The sequence below is a fragment of the Ambystoma mexicanum genome, chromosome 14 (assembly GCF_040938575.1).
Source record: "Ambystoma mexicanum isolate Mex_15411 chromosome 14, UKY_AmexF1_1, whole genome shotgun sequence".
Lineage (NCBI taxonomy): Eukaryota > Metazoa > Chordata > Amphibia > Caudata > Ambystomatidae > Ambystoma > Ambystoma mexicanum.
In genome coordinates this window covers 540,216,314-540,242,361 of record NC_090940.1, presented here as the reverse complement: position 1 = coordinate 540,242,361, position 26,048 = coordinate 540,216,314, and the positions used below count along the sequence as shown (strand labels likewise).

The 26,048-nt window shown below is 44.0% G+C and overlaps 1 protein-coding gene across 9 annotated transcripts in view; it reads left to right on the top strand.

Moving 5' to 3' along the window:
• The window catches only part of EML1 (EMAP like 1), an 821,887-nt gene that overhangs the window by 617,386 nt on the left and 178,453 nt on the right, over positions 1-26,048 (top strand). For 5 of the 9 annotated variants that reach the window (XM_069637821.1, XM_069637819.1, XM_069637818.1 and 2 more), the window contains 3 exons: positions 12,055-12,189; positions 18,800-18,828; positions 23,654-23,680. In XM_069637821.1, the coding sequence (XP_069493922.1) occupies positions 12,055-12,189; positions 18,800-18,828; positions 23,654-23,680 (191 nt within the window). The remainder of the gene's footprint in view (positions 1-12,054; positions 12,190-18,799; positions 18,829-23,653; positions 23,681-26,048) is intronic. The other 4 variants (XM_069637826.1, XM_069637820.1, XM_069637825.1 and 1 more) reach the window with 1 other exon arrangement.

Sequence of the window (26,048 nt, the reverse complement as noted above, 5' to 3'; positions counted from 1 at the left end):
CCCCCTCCCTACGAATCCGGATCTGCTGCTCTTCCTCCCGCGCCGCTCCCGTCAGCCCAGCGCCGGGCTCTTCTCCACGGATCTCGGTGGCCGCGCCTCAGTCGGCCTCGGATTCTAGCTGGGCTCGTAACTCAGGGAGCCTTTTACCCATAAACTTCAAATTTCTTGTGGGTCTTCTATGGTCCCTGTTGTGCATCCCATGTGATTTTCATGGAAAACCGGATCGAATAGAAGCATTTATCATGGCATATGGCCCTGGAAACTGCCAGAGCTTACACAGGAGCCGCCATCTTCTCCTGTGTGCAACAGCTCCCACCTACCTGGACGATAGGTTGATCAGGGCGCGCTCTCCCGAGCAAGTCCTGGATCATCTGTCAGTCACCTGCCACTCCCTTCACAGGCTGGGCTTCTCCCTCAACTTGAAGAAGTCCCACTTGACACCTACCCAGCGGCTGCAGTACATCGGAGCAGTGCTCGACACATCCCTGGGGCTGTGTTTTCCTCCCCAGGTGAGGGCTCATCACATTCTGCAGATGGTGTACAAGTTTCAACATGCCCAGTCTCCTGGCGTTCGAGTTCTTGAGGTTACTCGGCCTCATGACATCCTGCATTCTCCTGGTGCCAGAGACCAGATGAGATCTCTGCAGTGGGCACTCAAGATACAGTGGTCACAGTCCTTCGGCAGGATGTCGGATCCCGTTCAGGCGCCGCCCTCGATCGCCCAGGATCTTCTGTGGTGGGCCGTCAAAGGCAATCTGATGAAGGGGGCTCCATTTTTTCTACCCTGGCCGGAGGTGACGATCGTGACTGACGCATCCCTCACGGGATGGGATGGGGAGCTCATGCTAACGAGTTGACAGTCAACAGTTGTTGGTCTCTGTCGGAGTCCAGACTCCATATCATTCTTTTGGAGCTGAGGGCCATCAGGCTAGCCCTGAAGGCTTTTCTGCCGTCTGTGCGGGGGAAGACTGTCCTGATTCTGACGGACAATACAGTGGCCATGCACTACCTCAACAAAAAGGGGGGGCAGGGTCTCTCCCACTGTGCAGAGAGGCGATGCAGCTCTGGTTCTGTGCCATCCAGCAGGAAAGTCTGATCTCAGCAGTTCATCTGGCCGGACATGAAAACGAGCGGCGGATGCTCTGAGCAGGCAGAGCACGGTCTCTCACGAGTGGGAGCTGGCTCAGGAGATTCTCCAGGAGAACTTTGCCTTTCGGGGGACCCCACAAGTGGATCTCTTCGCCACCAGTGTCAACCGGAAGTGCAAAAGATTCTGCTTGTGGGAATTTCCTCCAAGAGGAGCCTTAGGGGACGCGTTGGTAGTGGCGTGGTCCTTCCCACTGCTGTACGCATTTCCTCCAGTCCCCGTCATTCCGCAAGTGCTGCAGAGGTTACGGAGGTTCGGTTCCCAAATGATCCTCATTTCTCCGGCATGGGCCAGGAGAACGTGGTACCCGGACCTTCTCGACATGTCCATCTGCCCTCCATGCAGTCTTCCCTACCGAGACGATCTGCTCTCACAGGAGGGGGGTCAGGTTCTCCATCCAGAGGTCAAGTCCCTCAACCTTCATGCTTTGCTTCTGAAAGGTTGCGGTATAAGGATTAGGTCCTCCCTGAAGACGTGATGGAGGTGTTGCTTTCGGCCAGAAGGCCTGCAACGCAGTCCCTGTACTGTTGCCGTTGGAGAAAGTTCTGCGACTGGTGCAGGGTTAAGAATGTGCATCCTTTTTCATGTGCCATTCCTGTGGTTCTGTCTTTTTTGCTTTCGTTAGCCCACAAGGGCCTGCAAGTGGGTACCATTAAAGGTTACCTGGCGGTGCTGTGCATATTTAAGTTCTCGTCTGAGGAGTGTTCTTATTTTAAAATTCCTTTGATTTCTCAGTTTCTGAAAGGCCCACCGTCTCCTTTCCAGGTACCCGGTTGGGATTGGAACCTGGTTCTAAAATTCCTAATGGGAGCTCCGTTTGAGCCTTTACATTCTTGTCCTTTGAGACTGTAGACCTTGAAAACTGTATTTTTAGGTGCGGTCACTTCTGCTCGCAGAGTGAGTGAGTTGCAGGCACTTTCCGTTGAGCCACCCTTCACAGTGTTCCATAAGGACAGGGTTGTCCTTAGGGTTCGTCCTTCTTTTCTTCCTAAAAAGTTGTGTCAGAATTTCATTTAAGCCAGAAGGTCATTCTTCCGGCGTTCTGTCCTCCACCACATCCTCCTGAGGAAGTGGAGAGGCTCCATAGGTTGGATCCTAGGAGAGCTTTAAGTTTCTACATCTCACGCATGTCCCGGGTCAGAGTGGATGATCAGCTCTTTTAAGATACGCTGGAAGGCGTTTGGGACAAGCTGTTACTAAACAGACTTTGTCTAGATGGATTATCTTGGCACTTTCTGAATGTTACCGCTTGGTGGGTAAGGACCCTCCGGTAGGCTTACGGGCCCATTCTACTAGGGGTGTGGCTGCCTCTACTGCCCTGCAGAGGGGTGTTCCCATTCGGAAAATTTGTGAAGCAGCCACATGGGCCTCTGTCCATACTTTTGTAAAACACTACTCCCTGGATTCTATCCATGGGCAAGATTTGGACTTTGGCAAGGCGGTCCTCTATTCTGCAATTAATTGGCCATTCTAAAATTCTAAATTCTTTTCCCACTTCCTTACATTGGTACTGCTTTAGGAGTCTGTCATAGATGTGGAATACATCGGAGGAACCAATCCCTTCGAAGAACAAGTTACTTTCTTACCTGGTAACATTCTTTCGATGGGATGTTCCGACGACGTATTCCACATCGTACCCTCCCAGCCTGCCCCTCTACAGAAATTCTTATGCGATTGCAGCTTCCATTTCCGCAAGGCTTTCTGTAGTCAAGATTGGTGCCACACATTCTGGGGAAAAAACCACAACTGAGGCTACTGGCGTTGTGCGTCCTACTTATAACATCGGGTGAAGTCGGCTCGACGGAGGCCCTCGCGGACAGCGTATCAACGTCATTGACGCAGGACACAGACGGTGAAAATTTTTCCGAAGCAGCACAGCTGTGGTGATTACCTGTCATAGATGTGGAATACGTCATCGGAACATCCCATCGAAAGAACGTTACCAGGTAAGAAAGAAACTTGTTCTTTGGACGGAGTGGAGTCCTTTCAAAGCTGGAGGGATTGCACAAAATACCACAGGTGCAGGAGACGAAACCCAATGGTAGAAACATCAGTCTCACTCACACTCCAGTGTGCCTGAACACGAGCAACTATCTGGTGTTAAATAGAGAACAAAATAGACACAGGGGAACACGCAACCACTTAACAGAAATAAACCACGAGCATGAACAGCACAGAAACTGTAGTTAGGGGCGAATATTCAGTGCAATATGTGAAATAAATGTGAGAAAATTTAAAGTCACTCATTACATTAAAATGAAAATCTGCAGTAAACAAGTGACATATGGCGACTGGCATTTCCACAGGTTTGGCCTATGTTTTTTTCACATTCAGAGCCATTAATTTCTAGTATTTCTAAGGTTGTTTTTATTCATCTTTTAACCTACTTTGTCTTTAATATTTTATTAAAATGTATATGATTCTTGCCATTATTGTTATTCTGTTCTTTTACAGAGTTTGTCCCCGAAATAAAGTGATGAAATGGACATGTTCTAAAGACCTGATTATCAGTTCATTTATAGGGACAACATTTCATTTATCAAGAGTTACAGCTTGAAGTTCGGTTAGGTTTTTATCTGAAACAAAAGTTGATATGGTGGGGAGGGGTAATCAACTAAACTACTACATTGATGTATTTACTAGCATAGAGTAAGTTGCATTCTGTTGAATACTATATGCCATCAGCACGAAGAAGTATGAAAGATTAATATTATTAAAATAAATATAATGAAAACATTGTTGGGTATTTTTCTGGTGCATTTGTGTGATATTATATCTTTAATATTTTTTTTAACTATTGCACTGATAACAACATTTCAAACAATAACCTTTCCTTGGAAAAGCACAGGCTGCATGAAACACATGTGGGCATTAGGCACACGATTGAATAACCACTGTTCTGAATGCAATAACCATGAATGAGTACCAATATGAATTCAACGGATTTGATTTTGTCAGTGACAACTAGTTCAAACTCTACATTTTCCAACCTAGCGAAGACGTCCCTTTTTGCCGCTGTTCTCAACATCCATCTAACTTGCCAAAAACATTGATGTGGAAGCCGTCTTCCATCACCTTCAATTCTACTACACAAGTTTACTTAATGTGTGAAGGAAAGGGAGAACAAGGAAATGTATTGAGAGTGAAATAAATGATGACGGGTAGTGATCCTTAAATAATAACGATTGTGTCCCGGTATGGTTGGTTGTTGGAAAAAGGGGAAATGCTGTATTTAAAGTAGTTTTGGCAATTAACAATATGTATGTCTCAAACCTAATGGAATGTGGAGTGTAGATTGGGAATGTTCCATGGACATTCCGCTCAAGGAAGAAGGAAGTCAGTGAGCAGGCCACTGGAGCCGGCTGTGTTGAGAGCCCTGGAGTGTGGTAGGGTACGTTCTTGAAATTACACAATGAATGAAATAAAGGAATTGAGTATAGGGACTGGATCTTTACATCAGCCTATCGCAGCACTCAAAGAGAGTTGTGTTTGAATCTGTGTGGTTTTCTGGTTTGCTTCTTCATCCTTTTTGGTTTGATAGACTTCCACTCTTCCACTCAAAGTGCCCTTACTCAAAACTAACAATGATTCTGTTACTGCCCATTCGGGATAGATGGATTTTCTGTGTGCTCCCCATCAAATTGAAGATTATTTTCTTGCTGTCTTCCACTGGCTTCGCTGAGGTTGAATCTGATTAATATTTCTAGATTAGTATTTGGGGCCTGCATATTCAATTTTGTGATTGGTTAAACTCCTTTACTTGCAAAGAATGTAGAAGCTAACATTTAGTTAAATCAGAGTTTTTTCAGTAATCAATGTGTTCATTAAATTTGGATTTGATGTAATTTTGAGTAACGCACTCGTGGTTCTCTAGTCTTCTGCTAAAAATAAGGGTTCAATTCACCAAATAATGTGAATCGAAATGCAAAATTACTGCACATAAATATATATGCATTTGTGAAATTCATGACTAACAGTTCGGGAAGTGAAATGCTTCCAAGAAATTAAAAAATAGGGCCTGCACTTTTGCCCAAATCCTGTATCAAGTGGTTACACGGGGGAAGGGGTTTGTGAATAGGGTTCAAATGGTTGTCAACCACTGTTTTGTGGTCTATGCTCGGAACATATTCCATGGAATAATGAGCAGAGTGAGGAGGCGGTTAGCGGCAATCAACAGATGTATTGGTGTTCTGTGCCCAAAGGAGCCTTTCCATCAACATTGGTGTTGCACAGAGTGCTGCTGAGAGTGTGACACCACTTTTTCTACAAAAGCTCCTCTCCTGAGCGGAGCACCATGGAGTGAGCAGACTTAGAAGACAAGCAGCAGTTGGGAGGGAGGAGGCCACATTGGACTTATTCCTGAGAGATTGCTGGTAAGACTTTGCTCAATTTTATATTTTGTGTACTTCGTCTTGGAGTAATGCTAATGTGCAACATAGAACTGAGGGGAAGGTGACCCCGCAAGAAGAAAGCAATTTTAGTAATGATATACCATTTCTAGAGCTCATTGAAGGAAGCAGTAAGGACCACCTAGTAGCCGATCATCTGCCAAGCGCTGATAGCTACAGGAAAAATAAAGGGGAACATTTTAATGCTTCCAACCAACATCACAAATTTGCAAGAACCTCATTGTGCCTGATAGAACATGGTGTGGGGAGGAAGAAGCCTCCCTGTCAACTCTGAGTTTGTGATCCTGCACAAATCTGCATCACGCACTGAGTGGGTTGGATAACAACATCAGACTGTCTTCCCCCTCTATACCAGCTAAATGCGGTCATAAGATTGTTTGTCTCCCTCTACGACAATATTACAATGGACATTGTATCACATACAATAACTTTGAGTGAAATAAAAATAAGGTTGGAAGTGATTGATACAACAATGAAATCATGGATGGAAAAGGTTAGTGCAAGACAGACATCTCTAGCCTGAGAGCGAGCTTCAGACTCCAGGAGTTTTGACCCAACCGGAAAAAGAACAGAATATGGCAGCAGCGCAGGGAATACCCTTAGAGTCTGGAAAAGATGCTAATAAATTCCTGCAAATGCTACAAAAAAGCCAGACCTAATAACCGTTCCTCAAGAAAGTTCCTAAGAAACTTACGTGTGGTGACAGAAGAAGCAGCACAAAAAGCCAAAGAGAAAGCTAGCTTGGAGCCGACCCAAACTATGGATAGATTCCCGTCAGGTGATATAGGGGAGATGAACAAGTTTGGGTCGCTGACTCTCCCTATTAATCCGGTGGCGCAAGGGTCGGAAAACACTCCTACTGAGATTAGGGGGTCTGAGCCTTATTCGGAAGACAAATATACACAAACGCAGGCATATGAAACTAAAAAAGGTTCGGCTTCTGCCATTATTCACCCTCCGCTTTTGTCAGCAAAACCTAATGGGCACTCTGTATATTCAAAGGACAAGCTAACGAAACTGCACTGCCAAAACTCAGACGGATTTACTGCACGGTACATCAAGCCATTAGCCTGTAGCCCGGCAATGCCATCTGGCAGGAAACTATTATCATTCTCACCATCGAGGTATAGTTATCCAGATTCATGAATATTCACAGGAACTAGATTCTAATCAATCTGTTATATTAGAATTTGTATTGGGTGCAGATCATAAGATAGAGCTTAATTGTCAGACCGTTCTTGCATTATTTCATCAGATCCCAGGTCTACTTCTCCTAACCTCCAGAGATATAATCAGGTCTACTTCCCCTTTGGGGAAAGGACCAATATAGTAAGGTTGACAATTAACTTAAAATTTGTCATGAATATGTTCTTGGTAGAATTCGACATAATACACCAATTGGGATATCAGCTTTCACCCTATGAAGAGGTGGTCTTCCAAAAAAAGGGAAGCCAATATATGATCAGTCCAACAAAGGTGTGGGATCCCCTCTACTGAGAGCGAACATGGGTAAAATATCCTGTTCAATGGAATTTCTTTACACGGGAGGGTCTGCAACCACGGTTTAGCTCACTTCACCCTTCACAGAGGAGAAATATCTATTCACATATCAGTCTGGTCCCACCCACAAGGGCAGTCCAGCACCGAAATGCTAGGCAATTCTCTGAACAAGAGTACCCTCAACAACCTCAGACACATTTCTCGGCCTAGTCTGGCCTAATCAGTGAGGTGAAGATGAGCCTCGCTAAGGCACAGTGAGCAAGTAGTCATTGTCTGTATTTCCCTGGGTTACTTAGGGTGAAACCGCAAGTTTTACAAATTCAACAAGGGTGTGGGAGCCCCTCTCCGCAGAGTGATCATGTGTCAAATGCCCTGTTCTTTTGAATTTCTCCCACTCGGGAGGGTCTACAACCACGTTTTGGCTCACTGCCCTCTTCACAAAGGCGAAATATCAGTCTGAACCCATCCACAAGGGAAGTCCAGAACCAAAATGCTAGGCAATTCTCTTCTGAACAAGAGTGGAACAGGAGCAGGCCTGCAGAAGAACGGGCAATTTTGGTGAAATGCTGAAAACTTTATTCAGTGGTGGCCCATTTGAAGGTCGTTTGGTAGAGATAGTGTAGTCATGTAATCAAACACGAAAAACACAAGAAGATTGAGCTTGGCTACCTCGATCACTGGCTAAGGACTTTAGAAGGTTAGGAGACATGGGAATGGGTCTTTAACCCGAGGTACATTATGGAAGAAGTAACTTTCCTCTCGCGAAATATGAGAGGATTTAATAGTTTTATAAATAATGAGATGTCTAGAACTTTTAATACATGACCAGTGATTCTTTTGCAGGAGACCTGGCTAATGACTCTATTTATTCTCGATTGATACATCATTGTCCAACAGAATGCGACACCTACTAAGGGAGGTAGACCCACATAGGGGCTGGTCATAGCTTTAAAATCTGATGTGATCACTAGCTATGAGAATTGCTCAGAGACATGCATCGGCTGTTGGCATTTAAGTATACCTTGATGGGAAATGTTGATCGTGGCCCAAATGTATTAATCAATATGTATTGGAATCTTGCTTATGTTATGTTAATTATTATTTGTTACAATTTAATTAAATAGTGACTTGCTATAGGGAAGACATTGATGTAACCGTATTATGATTGGTGGGCATTTTATTTCAGATTGTCAATATAAAGGAAAGAGGGTTGCATTTTGAATCGAATAATCTAATAGCAATAAGCATGGCATGCCAGGGAGAAATACCTTTGCCAAATGGGATATGCATGTGGCAAATGGCAAAGTGCAAGGGGATAACCCTGCCAGCTGTACCTGGAAAAGCATCATTGCTATGACATGTATTGATTACCTGGTCTTGTCGACAGAGATATTTGATAGATGTAGAAGATTTTTGGTGGTGAAAATACAGACGCTAGTGATCGCAGTATATTAACAATTAGCTTTAATTTAGAGAAGTGTTCGGAAAAGGCAACGCAGTTGGGCAATTTTAATAGTGATCTGTAGTGGAAACAAAACTGCCCAGAGAATTTGTTCAGGGTTCAATAGAATATTGGGGCACACTTTAGAACAATCCACTATGGAAACAAAATTAACTGTGGTGAAATAAAACTGATTTCTGACCACAACTGTGCTCCAAAAAAAGTTACCATCCCCCTAAACGGCATATTCACTGCTTCGACAAAACTGTGCGAGATAAAAAGGCACTCCTAGTAAGCATTTTAAGGCTACCGCAGAAAGGTAATCTCTCAGAGGGGGGGAAAATAAACAAATGCATCGTTTATGAGTTTTAAAAACTGGCCTAAGGGATATCGATTCCTTTTATCACAAAAGGACAGTGAGCATAGGTTGCTGTTTCTCAGGACACAAATTACCCGCAACTTCTCGGACATCATTAAAGAAGTTTTCTGTAATAACTTTGATGTTAAATGCAATCCAATCTCCGAAGAAGCCTCAAATACACTTTAAGAACCTGCATGAATTGACAGAACGCGAACGCTGTGTCTTATCAGAATTTGAATGGTCACTGAATGTAGACATCGATCAGGTAGAAAGTTACATTAGAAAATCATCAAACTCAAGGGCTCCAGGGCCAAATCGGCTTAGTAACTTTTTTTCAAGGCTGATCCAGACTTGTGGGCTAAAATCTTGGTATTTGCGTCTGATAACATCAAAAACAAAGTGTACCCCATGTTTCTGGAAAGGCTCTATTATTATACAAGACGGGCGACCGCCTTATCCACCTCATTATTGGTCAATCGCGCTAACTGACGCGCAGAGCAACATATTTGCCACATTCATATTAAGAGACTTGGAAGCTTGGATACAAGAAATTTAGTTAAGTAAATACCAGACAGGATTCCTTAAAGGGATAGGGAACCCTTTTAAATGGATTCCTTTTTTATTTAACATGTGTAGAGCGCTCCCAGCCCGAGGGCATCTGTGTGCTAGATACATCAAGACATAATAGAATCACAGCAGTAGGTCAGGTATTTCAACATTGGACATTTGTCTGGAGGCTGGCTACATGTGAGTGCGCTCAGACTCGGAGTACTAACAGATACATGAGCAGTGGTGGGCGAACGAGGTGATATCCTTCGAGTTTATTGGTCTTGTGTGAATAGCCATGTCTTGTCGTTTTTTCGGAAGGACCAGAGGGAGGACTCTGATCTTAGTGCTAGAGTGAGTGTATTCCAGTGTTCAGCAGCTACCACTGGGAAGCTGCGCGGCAGTATTTTTTTGCTTGAATCTGGGGATGGAGAGGAGGTGAGAGTGGGACGTCCTGCTGGGTCTAGTGGATTGAGATTTGCATAATGTATTAGATGGGTATAAGGGGGCAGTTTTAGCCAAGCATTTGTGTGTTAGTGAGAGGGTTTTAAACACAATGTGATTGCAGACAGGCAGCCAATGGGCCGTCCGCCAGGCAGACGAGGTGTGTTCTTTTTTTGGGATATTTAAGGCTGCTCTTAGGACAGTGTTTTGTTTATCTTGGAGTTATTGATGTTGCGGGTGGTTCTGCCTGCAAAGAGGGCATTGCAGTAGTCGATCTTAGGAAGAATCAATGCTCTGGCTATTGAGATGCAGCTCTTGCAGGTGAGGAAGGGCATGCAGGCATTGATGAGTTTATTTGTTTATGCTGTCACAGAAGTGATTGCACTCATGTGTCTGGTTAGGGAGAGGGAGGAGTCTAGGTAGACCCCCAGGGTTTTTACTTCTATGGAGACAAGGATGGGGTTCCCATCTTTGATGAGTGATGTATAGTCCATATGTAGATTATTTAGTCATGATCGAGTTCCTACGAGGCGTAGCTCTGTTTTCTCGTTGTTTATGCATAGTCCATGTTGGTCCATCCAGGCTTGGATGATTTGGTATATTTTGTTCGTGGCAATGGTGTCAGAGTTGTAATTGCCTGTTATGGGCAGGAGGATGTGGGTGTCGTGCGGGTAGTTGGTGTAGGAGATGCCTTGCTCGTCCAATAAGTCAAAAAGTGTTCTAACATGTTGGGGAGGTGCAGGAGCCTTGCAGGACTCTGCAGGTGACTAGTGCTGGTGGGGTTGTGGCGGTCTTGGAGAAGATCCTCATTTTTCGGTTAGAGAGGAAGAATTCTATCCAGGTTGTGGCTTTGGAGGAGAAGTGGCCTGCTGTGGTGAGGTGTTAGTATAGTATTTTATGATCCACTAAGTCGAAGGCCGCACAGAGGTCGAGTAAGAGGAGTATGGCTAGATTCCCCTTGGACACTATAGAGTCTATAATATGGAAGAAAAAGCATTGAATCTACCTAATGTGCTTCCTGTTGTGGCCTTAAGATACAAACGGGGCCTAACTTCTTTGAAGGGTTGGCTAGAGTGGAAAGTGTTCTCTTGTTATCAATATATTTTGTTACTGCCTAGTAACCCCTTATACGTTGGTGTAAAGGAGGGGATGCAACAAGTGACCACATGCCCCTACAGTCGATTTTTTAAGTGAAATGAGTTGATTTCAGACGGCATGGGTCCAACAAAAGATTGCTAATATCCAGTAAGAAAAGAAACACAGTTGTGCCAATAGGATTGGGTAGAGACGTAATTGAGAATGCAAAGGTTAAAAATACATTCCAGCATGTCTATTTCTGACAAACCCTTCGGAGATCAGCCATTATACTTGAAACGGTTTCCTAATTCATATTATAGGGGACAATGGGCCTCATTACGAGTCCGTCGATAACTTGGCCGGTAAAACTGGCAGGTTGCCGCCAGACCCGTAAACAGTTACCGGTGCCTGGCTTGTCGGTAACACTGGGGTATTATAACCCGGGCGGCTATTACAACCCCTGGTAAGCTTACCGGCACCATTGTTTCCAGACCGGCAAGGTTGCAATGAGCCCCAATGTCTTCGCTTTAGAATTAATCTACTCCCAACAAGGCAAATTCAACATGTATGTGACCCGACTAATGCTCTCACAAAAGGTGCTCACTTTGTAAGGAGGTTGATCGTGTCCAGACACTAAAGCATATTTTTATTGAGTGAACGGCATTACATAAATTAAGAGGAGGGGCTCCTTTGGCAGCTTCGTGAATATTGAAAATTGGCTTTCCAATGAAGATTTTTGGCTAAGAGGGTCAAGTGGAAATAAGATCTCACTGGCTATAGCAATTTTAAAATTGTTAGGCCACTTGAATATAATTTGTATGCAAAATTGCGATGGAAAGATTGTTTCTGGAGTATGAAACATAAGATAATTTTGCTTTGATTTACACAAGGCCATTGTACACTTTTATATCAAGGTCTCTTTTTAATGTTGTTAACTGTTATATAATGTTTGAAGAATGCAATCGTGTATTGATATTTTACTGATATTGACATTGATATTTTATTGATAAGTATTGCAATTGGTATTAAAAACGTGTTTTGTTAATTGCAGAACCAATTCACATAATTAAAAAAAAAGATTCCATGTGTTATGTATCTGTTCAACTTTTTCCTTTTCTTTCCCTCAAAGCACTGTCAAAAGAACCAGTTCTACGGAGCTCGTGTCCGCAGGAGGCCGAAGAGAAAGCTTTGGAGACTCGAAAAGTAGTCGCAATCGCACAGGATCCACCAGTAGTTCTTCGAGCAGCAAGAAAAACAGCGAGAGGTAGGAACAGTGAAATGCAAGACCATTTGGGAAATGGACTTTTAAAGTGTCCACAAAACATAAAAAGATGTAATTGAAAATAAGGATTGAAAAAGTTCTGCAAAATCTGCCTCGATATTAAGGGCAAAATTGCTGTTTTGGAGCTTAAAGCTGTAAGTGGCCTTCCAAGGGGGGCTCTAGATGTCTCTTGATCTGGCATTCAGTTTTCAACTTTCTTTCGTATGCGAAGTAGTGAAGCCATATTTGCTGAGGGAGGGGTCATTATTATGGAATAAAGGCCCATTCCCATTGCCAGGGCCAAGGCCCATAAGTTTAAGAAGGGACATTATCCCAAGCTATAATGACACCTCCTGATGTCTAGAAGGCTAGTTGCACACAGAGGTAATGGCTATATAGGTTTTGTAGTTGTGTTGGTGAAATAAAAAATGGCAGTTACATGGGGAGTTAAGTAGATAAAACATGTTTGTAAATTGAATGTTTTTATTTTGCAATCTTTAAATACCAGAAGGTGGTAAAATGTATGAGGAACTGCTTAATGGCTTGCCGTCTGTGGAGTGTTCTGGGGATTGGCACCAAAGAGTAGGGAAAAATGTGGGAGGAGTGGCTTAATTCCTTTATTCTCCCCTCGTCTGCTTCGAAGTCTGTATCTTCGGAATGTGGTCAATGTCGGTGGTTCTTCACTGCATTCCTAACGTTGTGATTGGCTGAAAGGAGGTCAATAATGATTTCCATTAACTAGCATAGCATGGCTTCAATTTCTCAGAGGCATTAACATATTGAATTTTCTCCTAAAATGTAAATGCCTCAGTGCAAATGAGGGCTAATGGGTTTGCCACATGAAATAGGTGTGCTTCTAATTACTGCACTAATGCAGAGTATTTGATTGCAGTTGCCATGGTGAAATAGATGTGCTGTGAAGTTTTGTCCCTTATTCCACTGGCAAAAGCTACACAAGATGTTCAATCGGCCACCCTAGTTCAGATGAACTCATGCACCCTCATTTTGTGCCCCAGTTTCTGTTACTCCTACCACCATCCTGTGTTATAATTCACAGGTGTGTAGTTCCCTGCATGCCAATTTCCCAACAATGTGCATGTGCACATGACTTCATAAGTGTTGGATGAGGCAGGATTGTTGAGGACTACATACCTAAAACAAATGTTTCTGTAATTTTCAACCATTTGATAAATTTTACCACTCTTGTACATGTTGGAAATACGGCATTCCCAATCCGGATTCGCACAGTAGTTTTGTCAGGAGAATTTCAAGCAAACCCTTGGTCAACTGCAGAAAAGGGCCCCATCTCGTATGTCCCTAAAACGGATGCCCGCTTAACCACCATTAAGATAATGTGGGATTGTCTCACTTTAGTAGTGTGTCAACTTTCTAACCCTAGCCATTTCGCTTCTTGCATCCTTATGAGTTTACCGAGATCCCATTATCCCTTGGTTTGGTTCTATCTTGCATTCTTATGTATTTATATATATTGCATTTTTGATATTTAAGTAACACGAATGTGATCGTAAATGATTTACGGAACATCGTACAATTATAAAAGCAGTAACCGTCTGCCCTTACAGGGGGACCTCTGGCCACATAAGATGACACCAGGTTCCTTTCTAAACTATGTGGGGGAGAGGGGCATCTTAAGTGTGTTTTGTGTTTTCTTTTTACATTTTTAAGCCAGGATCGCTTTTCTTGATTTTATGATTAAATATTGCCTTTTGTCGAGGCTCTGGATTTTCTGTTCTTTTGCCAGGATGTCGTCCGAGAGGCCAGATCTGCAATTCAAGTTGGCAGGATATGAGGGTGATATAAAAACAATTCTATAAACTATTCATAAAAGGTAGAGGAAACGGTCATACTTGTTACAAAGATTTGTGATAAGTCTGGAAGTCATAACTAGAGGCCAACATACGATCATGGTCCAGTGGCAGAAGGGACTCGGGAGCCTAATTATTTTAAATGTTTCTACTCAAAGGTCATTGAATGCTGCGTAGCTAAAGTGATGGAACCTCATATAGTAACGGACTCAAATGTCACAGAACAGACACCGGGGAGCAGTATTAGAGAATGCATGACCAACATGTCAGTAATTGAAGCACTGGTGGAGTCTGTGGGGGCCTGGTGGTCTTTTCTCTGCTTTCAAACTATCCCTTTGTTTTTTTATCAGATCAAAGGAGAACTACATCCCCAAACAAAATCATAAAGACCTTCCTTGCAATACTGTACTGATGGTGTCGGGAGGGTGGGGGTGTGTTCGTTCACATAGATAATGTTAACATGCTTTGCTCTCCTTTTAAAAGATACTTCAATGTCAGTAAAATGAATAGGTTTGAAGCACTTAAACCATCCTACTAAAAGCTATTTGTGAACTGGGAAGTAGAAACCCAAGCCCTGAGTAAGGAAGCCCAGTGAATGGTGCGTTCCTATGCTCTGGCCAGACTCAGTCAAATGATTCATTTCAAGCCAAAAGTAAGACTGGACCATTGTGTAGCTGTGTCTTGGTCCTCAAACACCCGCAAAGTGTATCACTTATTATTGTGAATGTGAGGAATGGTATGGTGTTAAGTCTTAAAGCTGTGGCATTGACCCCATCAATGGGGAAGTCATGCCCCCTAGCATAGGCAGTAATGAATATGGCATTTATAACGCGCATACACACAAGTGTTTCAAGGCGCAACGAGGCAAGGGAAACGAAGGGAGGACAAGACAATGATCTTACTAAGCCAAGTGATATTGAGATCGCGAATGCAAGTGTTAGACCCCTTTTGAGCCCTCTAGATAGTTCTCCCTTCATTTCTATAGCGGGCAGTCAGACTTTCAAAAATCTATATTGGAAGATGTCCTTGTGCATACAAGAGCAGCCAGAGGTGAGATGTTATGGTGATATGTTGTCCTCTTTCAGATTTCATATCGCCAACTCTTATCCTGTTCCTAATTGTATATTCCTCACCTACTCCCGTTTGCCTTTACCCTTGGATTCTGAGACGTATAGTTTCTTCTTATCCATTTCAAATTTAGGAAAACTACAAATCCCAGAACTCCAATCGAAAACAGGCCTGAAAAGTAACCTCATGCATGGCCACTAGAGCTGTGTCAATAATAGCCTAACATGAAGTGAAGTATGAGGTGTTCTTTGGAAAGTCAGTGCACAACATAGTTCCCTTCTTAGTCTAAAACAAAATATCTATGAAACCGATCTTTGACCTCCTGGGATTTTATAAGGTAAAATGCCCCACTCGCACAGGTGATGCATGGATGTATGGGTCTCTTTGGGAGATCAGTGGATGCCGAACATTCCCGAGATCCTTGAGAAAACCTTTAGATGCCGATCGTTTCTGTTGGACGAAGATTAGCTTCTGTTCATTACGAATGGTCTTACTGTTCTTTGGGTGTATTCCCCTCTCCACCCCCACTCACAGGTCTGTGGGTTCAGAATCTGCTTTTCCTATAAGCAAAGAACCTGGCATGCCTCGCAACATTTCCTACCCGGGCAATTTTGTGCGAGTGCTTAGACTGATTATCATCTACAAATTGTACTGGAATCCTGTTAAGAGAAACACCTCCCCACATCAAGCTTATCCTTCCTTTAAACAGTGCACAGGATCACTGTCAGATTTTTCAATGGACCCCTGTGGATAACAAATGAATTGGAGAGAAAATGGTGTCTTCCATACAATACCACCAATGATGCACACCAGTGTAATGACCTTTGATTCCTTCCAGAAATTAGCTTGTCAGCAGGATGCCCAATTTTCTAGGTGTCTATATTAAAGAGGAGCTTTTAGCGGAGTCCGAGTCCACAAATATGCCCGCACCCCACGAAGTCAGAAAAGGGCCCACAAGTACCGAGAGTCCAAGCCTGAGTAAATCTTACTGATTGCACCAAATCTCAAATGGGGCAATATTCTTAAAAACAAAATGGAAAATGCTATGATCGTTGGTCTACGGAAAAAAATCTTCAAAGAGAATTATAAGACTAACTTGATTGTTACAAAAACAGCAAAACATTAAGTGCCCTGGTTTGCGATCTGGTCCATTTTCTGTTTCGTTTGTTAGTGCTGGACAGTAAGGCCTTAGCCTGGATAGCTGTTGGTTACACATCGGCCTAGGTCTACACAGGCCAACCATGTCCTGCTCTTAGATCTTCTGATCTCTTTGCTTTGTGGTTGCTCTGCCGAATTGGTGTTTGCGCTATTATTGTGGCCATCCCCTGTCCATCTAGCCAGTTTGAGATTTCTTCCAGATTATAAAAGTGGTTTAACCACATTGCTTTTTCAGTTTTTGGAGCGAAAACCTGTGCTTTAATCCGTTTGTTTCGGACGCTTTGAAGCACTGGCATTTGCTCTTTTGGAATGACACAGATGCACATTGGAATGGACAGTCGTGACCTTGGAAGTTATAGCATAGGTGTATATGAAGAAACCAGTGACGGAGAGATGAGTGGAGGGGAGATTACTGGATGAACTGTTGGGAGCTGGAATGGAAACTAAAAAAGAAGGGAAATGGAAGGAACGCCAGGGTTTTCCCAACACTCCTGTCTGTCATGTATGTGACTGGCAAGTCTGTATTCTGGCAAATCACCAATTACCAAATGATCACCAATGGTGGTGATTGTACCAGCCTGGCAGTAAGGCATAGGCCTGCTAATGTGGTAGGGATAAGACATGATTAGGGCAACATGAAGATGTCTGGGGTCAAATGGCCCTTAGGCATGAGTAATCATATCTTCTTTCCACTCTCCCATGAACGAATACGAGGAAAGATAAAAAGAAGGGTCATTGTAGTGCAATTATTGATTTGTTTATTTATCTTTCATTCTTGTTGTACATTGAATGACCCTGAGGTCTCTTAGCTGGAGCAGCAGAGCAAGCAGGGCCAATGCAAGGGGATCAGATGAAGAGTAGGCAGATTTTGGGTGCGAGATGTGCACCAATATACCAGAAGGCCCTTCTGCCTTTGGTCTTTGTTTATTTTTGGGCTATGTGCACATTCGGTATCAGCAGATTGAAGATTTCTGCAAGTGGTTTTGGGGGGTGAATTGGGAACATCTGGTCCGCGTCTCTGCAGCGCTTCATGCACTTTAGCAGCAATCTTGAGCAAAGTTCTGTGTGTGCTAGAAAGCCAATGCAAAGAAGATCTGGCTGGTGAACTCTGTTCTCTGCCATCACGTCAAAGTACATTATCCCAACCCACTTACGGCACTGTAATAAGACTCATGTATTATATTCCTTCATCTACAGTTTAGAATATAACATAAACTTATTGAAGCTCTATACATCATATATATGTTTAAGGCCCCCATTTGTGGAAACTCCTAGGAGGCTGACTAGAAATACCTCATTGTGGGACTGTAATGTTTCTTTGACCAGGTAGTCCAAGCTTTTCCTGTTATTGGATTAGGCGATAGTAAGTGTTACAATTAAAGGTGATGTGGAGAAGATGGAAGGTCCATGGTCCATGGTCCTAGTGCTACAGCAAGGATGCCCTGGACACATTTCAGGTTCCATGTGTTGAATTAGGGTGACTCCTTGCCCTGTTTTGGAGGGGGTCCTTCGATCTTGCCCCCATTCTCCAATGGGCTTCAGGCATGATAGCAAAGAATATGAATGGATCCCAGAGGTCCTCAGGGGCCAATTGTATGTGCTTTAAAGGTGGGTGTCATGTACTCCTGCTTTGTCTTTCTTTTTCTCCCTTTTGTAATTTGTTTATTGAATTTTCAGAAAGTACATCAACAATCTATACATACCAGGCAATTAATTCAGAACACATCCAGGGTATAACCGCAACAGGCCTATTAATCCTGAAATGCAAACGGGGGAAAAAAACATAAGAAAAAAACCTAAATGGGAAAGAAAAAAAAAAGACAAAAATGAGGCGAATGGAGTTGGACATAAGTCATTAAAATCATCCCAAATGGCTGCATAATTATCAAGTCGCTGTTTATATTTGAAGGACGCCTTCTCCCTGCCGGAAAGGAGCGATAGGCTGTGAAGCCGGTCATCAACTGCAGGCCTACTTATTCTTGTGGACGCTCGTTCTGCACCAGCCATCTTGTCAGACCCTATGGGTGTGGTCAGGCACCCGGCAGCCTGTATTATGTGTCCATTGTGGCAGTGAGGCCTTTGTGAATAAGCACCCACTGCCTTCTGATAGCTAAACATTTGTTACCTGTGGATTTTCTCACCCACATTTCTTGCGTACGCACCACGCTACTCTGGTGCAAAGCTAGAGGCCAGAGGCAAGTAAATGGGGGTAAGGATGATTGATGAGAACTAGGTAGCAGCCATGTTCTATGTGCCATTAATGCTTCAGAGCTGCGGCTATTGTAATATAGTATGATATGATAGGTTATTCATAACACGCTTAATACCCAGAGGTTTCTAAGCACGGACCCGGGGATCGAACCTGTGTTGCTCTGTGTCGTCTTGCTTCCAAGGCAAGCATGTTGCCGCTGAGCTATCCTCCCGAGTTATCATAGGTGAAAACGATTTGGGTCTCCATGTCTTTTTCTAAATCATATTTGCTCTATAATTTATTGTGATATAGTACAATGCGGTACAATAGTTTCTGCAAACTTGACTAAACTGTGTACTTTTTTTTTCAGCAAACCCAAAGAACCCATGTTCAGTGCGGGTAAGTCCATATTTTATATTTTGCTCCTAGTTTTTGCTTTATAGGTGCCTTATTGTAGGACCAATTCTCTTTTGCAAAACAATAAAGGCGCTTAGACTGTAACCATATTGCTTACCATTGCTCCGATACCCATTTTTGTATTTCCCCTTCTAGGGCGATTGATGTGGGCCCATTCGAAATTCCAATTTGTAACTTGATAGCATGCTTGTCTCTCTTCCATGAGATTATACATACAAGGTCTTGCATGTAAAGGGCACCTGTACTGTGGACAGTTCCTCTCTTGTACCCACACAGAAGATAGAGGCCGCGCATGGTGGTAACAGGATCATTGGTGAAGTTGAAACAAGATGAGGTGAAGGCCAAAGTAGTTATTGAGGGAACAGCGGTTACGGGTATCTTGTTGGTGGATTGCATTAAGGTTGCAGAGTTTTGGGGGCTGGAACTAGAAAAATGTTAGTCTAGGGGTTGCATGCCAGCAGTTGAGGTGCTGCTGAGCTGCTTATTGGTGAATCATAAGTCATGCTTGGTGTGCACTGGGAATCTTGGTTACACGTGTAAGGTAGGACAGTACCAATGAGGTGCTTGTCGGTTACGCAGTGAGACTGGAGGGTGGTGCAGGCCCACATTGACTGGTAGTGAAGGCTTCCTAGGATGGGAGCACCTTTTAATCGTTCTCTGAGGACTCTGATGTGGTGGCAAGCAGCATTCTATCTCTTCTGGAAAGTACTGAGATGATCTATGATATGAAAGGTTATTTATAACGCGCTTAATACCCGGAGGTTTCTAAGCGCGGGCGCGGGGATCGAACCTTTGGTGCTCTGTGTCGTCTTGCTTCCAAGGCATGCACGTTGCCGCTGAGCTATCCTCCCAAGACTGATGTGAATTCCGGTAGACCATGGCATGGTGATTTACCCTAGGTCAGTTTTCCTTTTGATCTGTGTACATACCACGGCAGAGTGGAACACGTCCATCTTCATGCCGAGGTGATAGTCGAGGTGGCAGCTTAGGTTAATGGCTTGTGTGGCAAAGGACCCCTGATCCCCAAAGATGGAGGTGGAGGACAAACAGCAGAACCCCATGTTTTGCTTCTATTCAGTTTGGGTCTGTGTTTCTTCACACATCCCTCAGTCCTTCACCAGCAGAAAACCCCTCAATGATCTGGAAATATAAAGCACCAACCATGAAACTTTATCTATGATTTTAGATTCTGTTTCTTCAAGTGATCAATTTTTATAAATTGAAAGCTCCCTTTCAGTGAGGCGGTTCCCTTGTTAGTGCCGCAATTGCCCCACGTGTGTGCCCATGGCCAGCGGAAGGTAGGCTCATATATTTTAAAATAAAAAAGCACTGGGGATGTCAGGATTCCATACCGCAGTGTAGGTTGTGTGCCCATTAGATCATAAGAGTTGTTATCCAATCGAATTGTAGTCAATGTATTGAACTCAGAAAGATGGCTGCCAGATAGAAACATGTGACTGATAGTGCACATAGGTCTTTGGATGCAAGGCTCCATTCCGAGACCTATTGTATTCCTTGCCACTAAAGACCTTGGGCTTGAGTCAAGACTGGTAATCTGTTCAGGGTGGTGTGCAAAGGAAGCAAAGGTTGCCTGCTTGCAATCAGGGATGCTGAATGGTGCCCAATCATGCCTTTCCTTTTGTGCCCGCAAGCTCTTCCCTATACCTTTTTCCATAGAAGCCTGGCACTCTTCAGGGGCAACAACACCTCTCCATTCCTTTACCCATTATTCCCCAAGTGGAAATGTTCCTTTTATGAAAGCGGTGACTCTACTGAAGGCAGGCATCATTCGGGGGTGGGGGGGCTCATACATAGTAAGGGGCATTGTGAAGATTGAATGCTTAAAGTATGTTACAATTAAACTATATCATTTTAATAATTTCATAAAAATGGACATCCTTTCTTGCAATCTCACCCTCCTGCATGTGTGTTGGCAAAGGTCATCTGTTCTTTCTGAACTCTTTGTAGTTTGGGGTGCCTTTTTATCTTGTACTTGTGATAAGTACAAACTGGAGGGGGTCAGACACACAAACACACCCCTCAACTCTGGGGTTACTTTACCTCTGTTCCTGGCTTCCCCAAAATCCACCTGCTTCCAGGCACTAGCCTTCTCCCTTTAGGCACACACACCTCTGCTGCTTTCAAGGACCCTGAAAACTCTATGCCCACACCCTATTTTACCCCCAACTGAAACACTCTTTACCGCTAATGTTTTCCTGGCCTTCATAGCCACAACACTAAAAAACAAAAAAGAGTATCCGGCCATCGCCATCCTCCACTTTAATTTACCCTGCAATTCCCCCTGAACACTGATCTCCCTTGTACCATGTCTCTCACTTGATTCATCAGCTGTGGCAGCATCATGATTGGCCATTTCATCCTGTGCACCATTTGACTTTGTTTCCCCTTAAATAATATAAGTGGTCCCCTGCTCACACCTTCACACTTTCTCAACCTAACGCTAGCCTCTCCCACCAACCCGCCCTACAAAATGGATGTCTCTGTTGTACCCAAAGAACCATACGCCATCCTGTCCGATTCCCACCCCTGCTCACCTTTCTCTAAAACACTCCAAAGGCTCTTCTTTGAAAGAGCATAACCTCTTAAAAACCTCTGCATCCGAATGGTAAGGCTTCTGTTAAATATATTCTACCATGAGAGCGCTTGTCCAAGCTTCCGACTTCAAATCCTCTGGTCACCACAACCACCCACGGCCACCCATCCTCCTCCTTTCTGATCCCTCCAATGCCCCGGGCACTGTCTCTTTTGACCACTAGATCAAGCGTTGGCATTACTGCCACTAGCCTATCCTGGCTCCTCTCCCTGTGAGCCATTCCTGCTCTGTCCAGATACTACCCCAGCTCTACGTCCAACACACTATCGATAGACATTCCTCTAGACCTTATCCTTGCCGCCCCCCTCCAGAAGCGTTGCTAGGGGAGGGCCTAGAGGACTGTAGCAGCACGTCTTTGGTTGTATCCCCAGATAGAAGCTCGAGATAACCCCGAGTCCCGACATTAGCGTAGCCCTGGATCTTTTCCAGACCTAGCAACACCCCTGCCCCACTCCCCAATCCTTGCTCACTATTTACTGGTTTCTTCGGCAATTGCTCTTTATTAAGGTTTCTCCGGTCACCTCTTTGCCTACAACGTCCATAGTCTTCCTTTGGCATGCATTACATACCTCTACCAGACTTATTCACTAGCAGACACTCTTAATTTGACTGTTTGGACCAGTAAAAAGATTTCCCTCATTAATAATCATGAGGAAAAATGTGCATACAATTAGAGTCGTTGTATGCAAATGTACCTCATGAATATTAATGCGGAGTATCCTGAAAACCTGACATGGATCCAGCCCTGGAGGCCTGCTTCATGCAACCTCAGTTAGCCCCACCCTAGTAATGGAGTTAGATGGTGCCTCCTGGTGCCCCCTGCTGGTGGCCGTCTCCTCTAATTGACTTATTGTAGAACCACCCAGTGGATGGCAGCACACTGCCTAATGCTCCGCTTTTCCAAAGTCAGCACCATGTGCAACCACTCGTCCACATTCTCCCATCCTCACTGACCCACAACTTTTCGGTTACCTTCCAAAGTAACATTAATCTTCACACTTATCACCACAGCAGCCACCCCCCCACCTGTTCCCACCTGAGGAACAGCCACTCAATTCAATACATCTTACAATCCTATCTCCACCAAGTCCCTAATGCATGAACAAAACCTCAACATGCTGGATCGCTGCAGAATTTTTCCCATTCACTCTTTATTTCACCATCCATCCATACCCTGTTGAACCTTCAAGATCCGCCCCGTCCCCTCCTTAGAACAATGCAGCCTGCTTCACAGTGTCTACCCAGTCCCTAGTCCATCCCATCGTAGTGGATCCAAGTGCCTCCCTAGCTGTACACCGGCACTACGTTGCGCAGCCCCTCTACTGCCGTGCTCCTGACTCACGCATTCGTACAAAAATACCAAATCATGGAAACATCCATCCTCCTTGCCACCTCAAGATTCAGGTTCTCAATCTTTTGCCTTCCACAGTTCACCCCGACTGAAATCTACCACCGCCGCATGCGCCTTAGATTTAACGCTCAAATACCATTCCCTTGGTTTGTAGAGTCCCCTAGACTTCCCAAGATGAAAGTCTCTTTCACAGAGTACACCACAAAGGTTTTCTTGCCTCCCTGGTGTAATATTTGGAGTGGCTGCCAACCGTTTACAATACAATACTTGACAACATGTCCATTCCTATTTAAGTTCTTATTTACATACTGGTGTGACCTCAGTGTACAGCATTTGTGATTGAGGTGCTTGAGAGAACACTAAACATGAAGGCGAGAGCCTTCCCCAGGGCATATATTGAGGCGAGCGCGTAATGAAGAGTAACAATTGCTGTTTTGGTTTAGTCCCTTTTCAGTGTTTTGGATGCTCTGGTATTTATCACAAAACATTCCCTATCATTGATTGGTTTATTTTAAGAGTATATCGTACAGTTCAGAGTAAAACACTTTTTTTTTTAAAATGTAATACAAAAATTATTTGAGATAAAGGATTGAGAATTTTGTTTGTGTAATGAACTGCTTAAATGTGTAAAACAATAAAGTACTGTATGATTTACTGTGGCCTAACAGTCTAATTGTGTATTGCATTGCTGTGTGCCCTGGCCATGCAGGCGGGAGGCCATTTTGTGGAACGGCTCGCCTAGAGTGTGCCTAGGGCTCCCCTAGAGGAGGTAGTAGTTGATGCTGACGGTACTCGCACACGCCTTTATCTAGCCCTTCTGTCTCTGTCTCTGTAATCACAAGGGAAGCGGCGGGTGACTCACTGCAAAGGTAGGATCTCTTTCTGGAACCTTATAGCTCTCTGAGCAGAATCTGTTGCCAAGGTGACCGACCCATCTTTTTCACAGCCCATCTACACCCTTTTTGTTATTTCACATCACAGTGGCTGCCATATCGGATAGTTTGCAGGACTTTTGACTGAAACACCCAATATTACATGAGTTACACCTTTAATAAATGATGGGGCGAGACCGACATCCCAGGAAGTCCTCTTTCGTTTAGCATGTTATTATTTTATGGCCAATCCTCAACCGCAAAGACATAACTGAGTCAATTTATGCAGAAATACACTAGTTCAAGCAGTGGATTTAATGCAAAACAGTAACACAATGCAGGGTTGTGGTAACGCGCTGCCGAAACAAAGTGTTTGTAGCCGCTGACACAAATATTGTACAATGACCTGCTTTAACTGAATGCTCACATGGACATGCACACACTCTCACAATCTTAATCAATACTAATTATACCCCTTTACTCTCCATTCCAATATCCTCCTCTTCTTTTTGCTCTGCCTGCCATGTTAATTTCATCTTCTTGTGTCTTCCCCGTCACTTCTCTCTCTCCCCTAACCCTTCTTCTCTTTCTCACTCTCCCTCCGTCTCTCACACAGTTTCTCCCTTCCTCACTTTCCCACCCCATTCTCTACCACTCCTTCACTTTAACTCCATTCTTGTCCCTCCTCTCTCCTCCACCAACCTCCCTGTCTCTTGCCCAACCCTTCCACCAACCTCCCTTTATCCTGCCCAACATTCCCCAACCTCACTTTCTTGTGCCCAATCCTTCCCCAACCTAACTTTCTCCTGCCCAACCTTCCCCAACCTCCCTTTCTCCTGCCCCTCTAGCATGCCCTCTTCCCTCACTCCTTGGCTCTCCTGTTTCCCCTTGCGCCCCATCTTCCTTCCTCCCTAACTCTCTCTCCTTCTCCTCCCCATCTAAATTTGTTCTTCTCTGCCTTCCATCTTTTCTCACTAACTTATCTCGCTCTTTTCTTTCTTTCTCTCTTTTGATCACCAACAATATTTTTCATTTCCACCCAGTGTCATGGAATCTAAGACCACGCAATGTGTGGTACTACAGACAATGTGTTTCCTCCCAACATATTTTCAAGCCATTGGGCCTCACTACAAGGTTGCCGGTATCCTGGCGTATTGCCACCAGGATACCGCCAACAAAGTTACCACTACTTGGTCTGCCGGAATTACTGGCATTTACAACTGGCGCTAAGGGCGGTAAATTCCCATTTCATTGAGTCCCACAGGACTACTGGTGCCGGTAATACTGTCTCTTTTTGCCGGTACGTTGCTGGAATTACCTCAACTTTTAGCTGGATGTAATTCCGCCCCCGTGATCCCCCAACTTGTAGTTTGCTGGTGCAAAAATGTGCCGCTGAATGGAAATACCAGCACGTTATTTCCGCATCACCAAACTCGTAATGAGGCCCATTGTGTGGACTTGAACATGCACCCTTTCTGCAGGTAAACCCACACTCCAACCTCCGAACTTCTGGGTCTCCAAGCTATTCACTAGTTATTCCTGCAGGGCGATCAAATTTATTTATATTTGTATAGCACTTGTACCCAAAGTGTTGTACAAAACAATGATTAGCATTATGATAATCATGAATAATTCATTAATCGCTTAATACCAGTGACCAGTTTCTAAGCGCGGGACCGGGATCCGGACCTGCGTTGCTCTGCATTGTCTTGCATCCAAAACGAACACGTTGCCTCTGAGCTATCGTCCCGCCCCTTTAACAAAAAAAAATTAAAATAATGCATGACAACCAATGGCCAGGAAATAATTAACCTTGAACTGCAGATGGAAAAGCAATATTCAGCAAATATTCTATAAAGTGTTAATAGAGAAATGTGTGCATACATGTAAATCTGCAGGAAAGCATTCCATAATTTAAGAGCCAACTATCAAAAAGAGCGAAAACGAGAAGAGGCGCTATACATACAGTACATTTTGAGAAGAATGTAATTGTCTAGAAGGTTGGCGAAAAGAAATAAGATTAGAAAGACATGTGGGGCTGAATGACTGTCTATTTCGAATAGGGAAGCGTGAATCAAGGGACTGTATGGTGTGTGGGGTGCCTGAAACGGTGGGACATTTTTTGATTAGATGTGAAAGACATGTTACGGAGAGAGAATTGATGAGGGTTCGGTTGACTGCGTTGGGTGTGGCTGAGCTGAATGAGAGGATTTTACTGGGAGGTGATGGGAAGGGAGGCAGGAGAAGGAATAATGTGATGTTGGATTTTGTGAGGCAGACGGGGAGGTGGGAGGAGTTGTGAGCTTAAATGGAGCCAAATAATAATTGGTGGGTACGGTGCACATCATCCTATAGGATGGGGAAG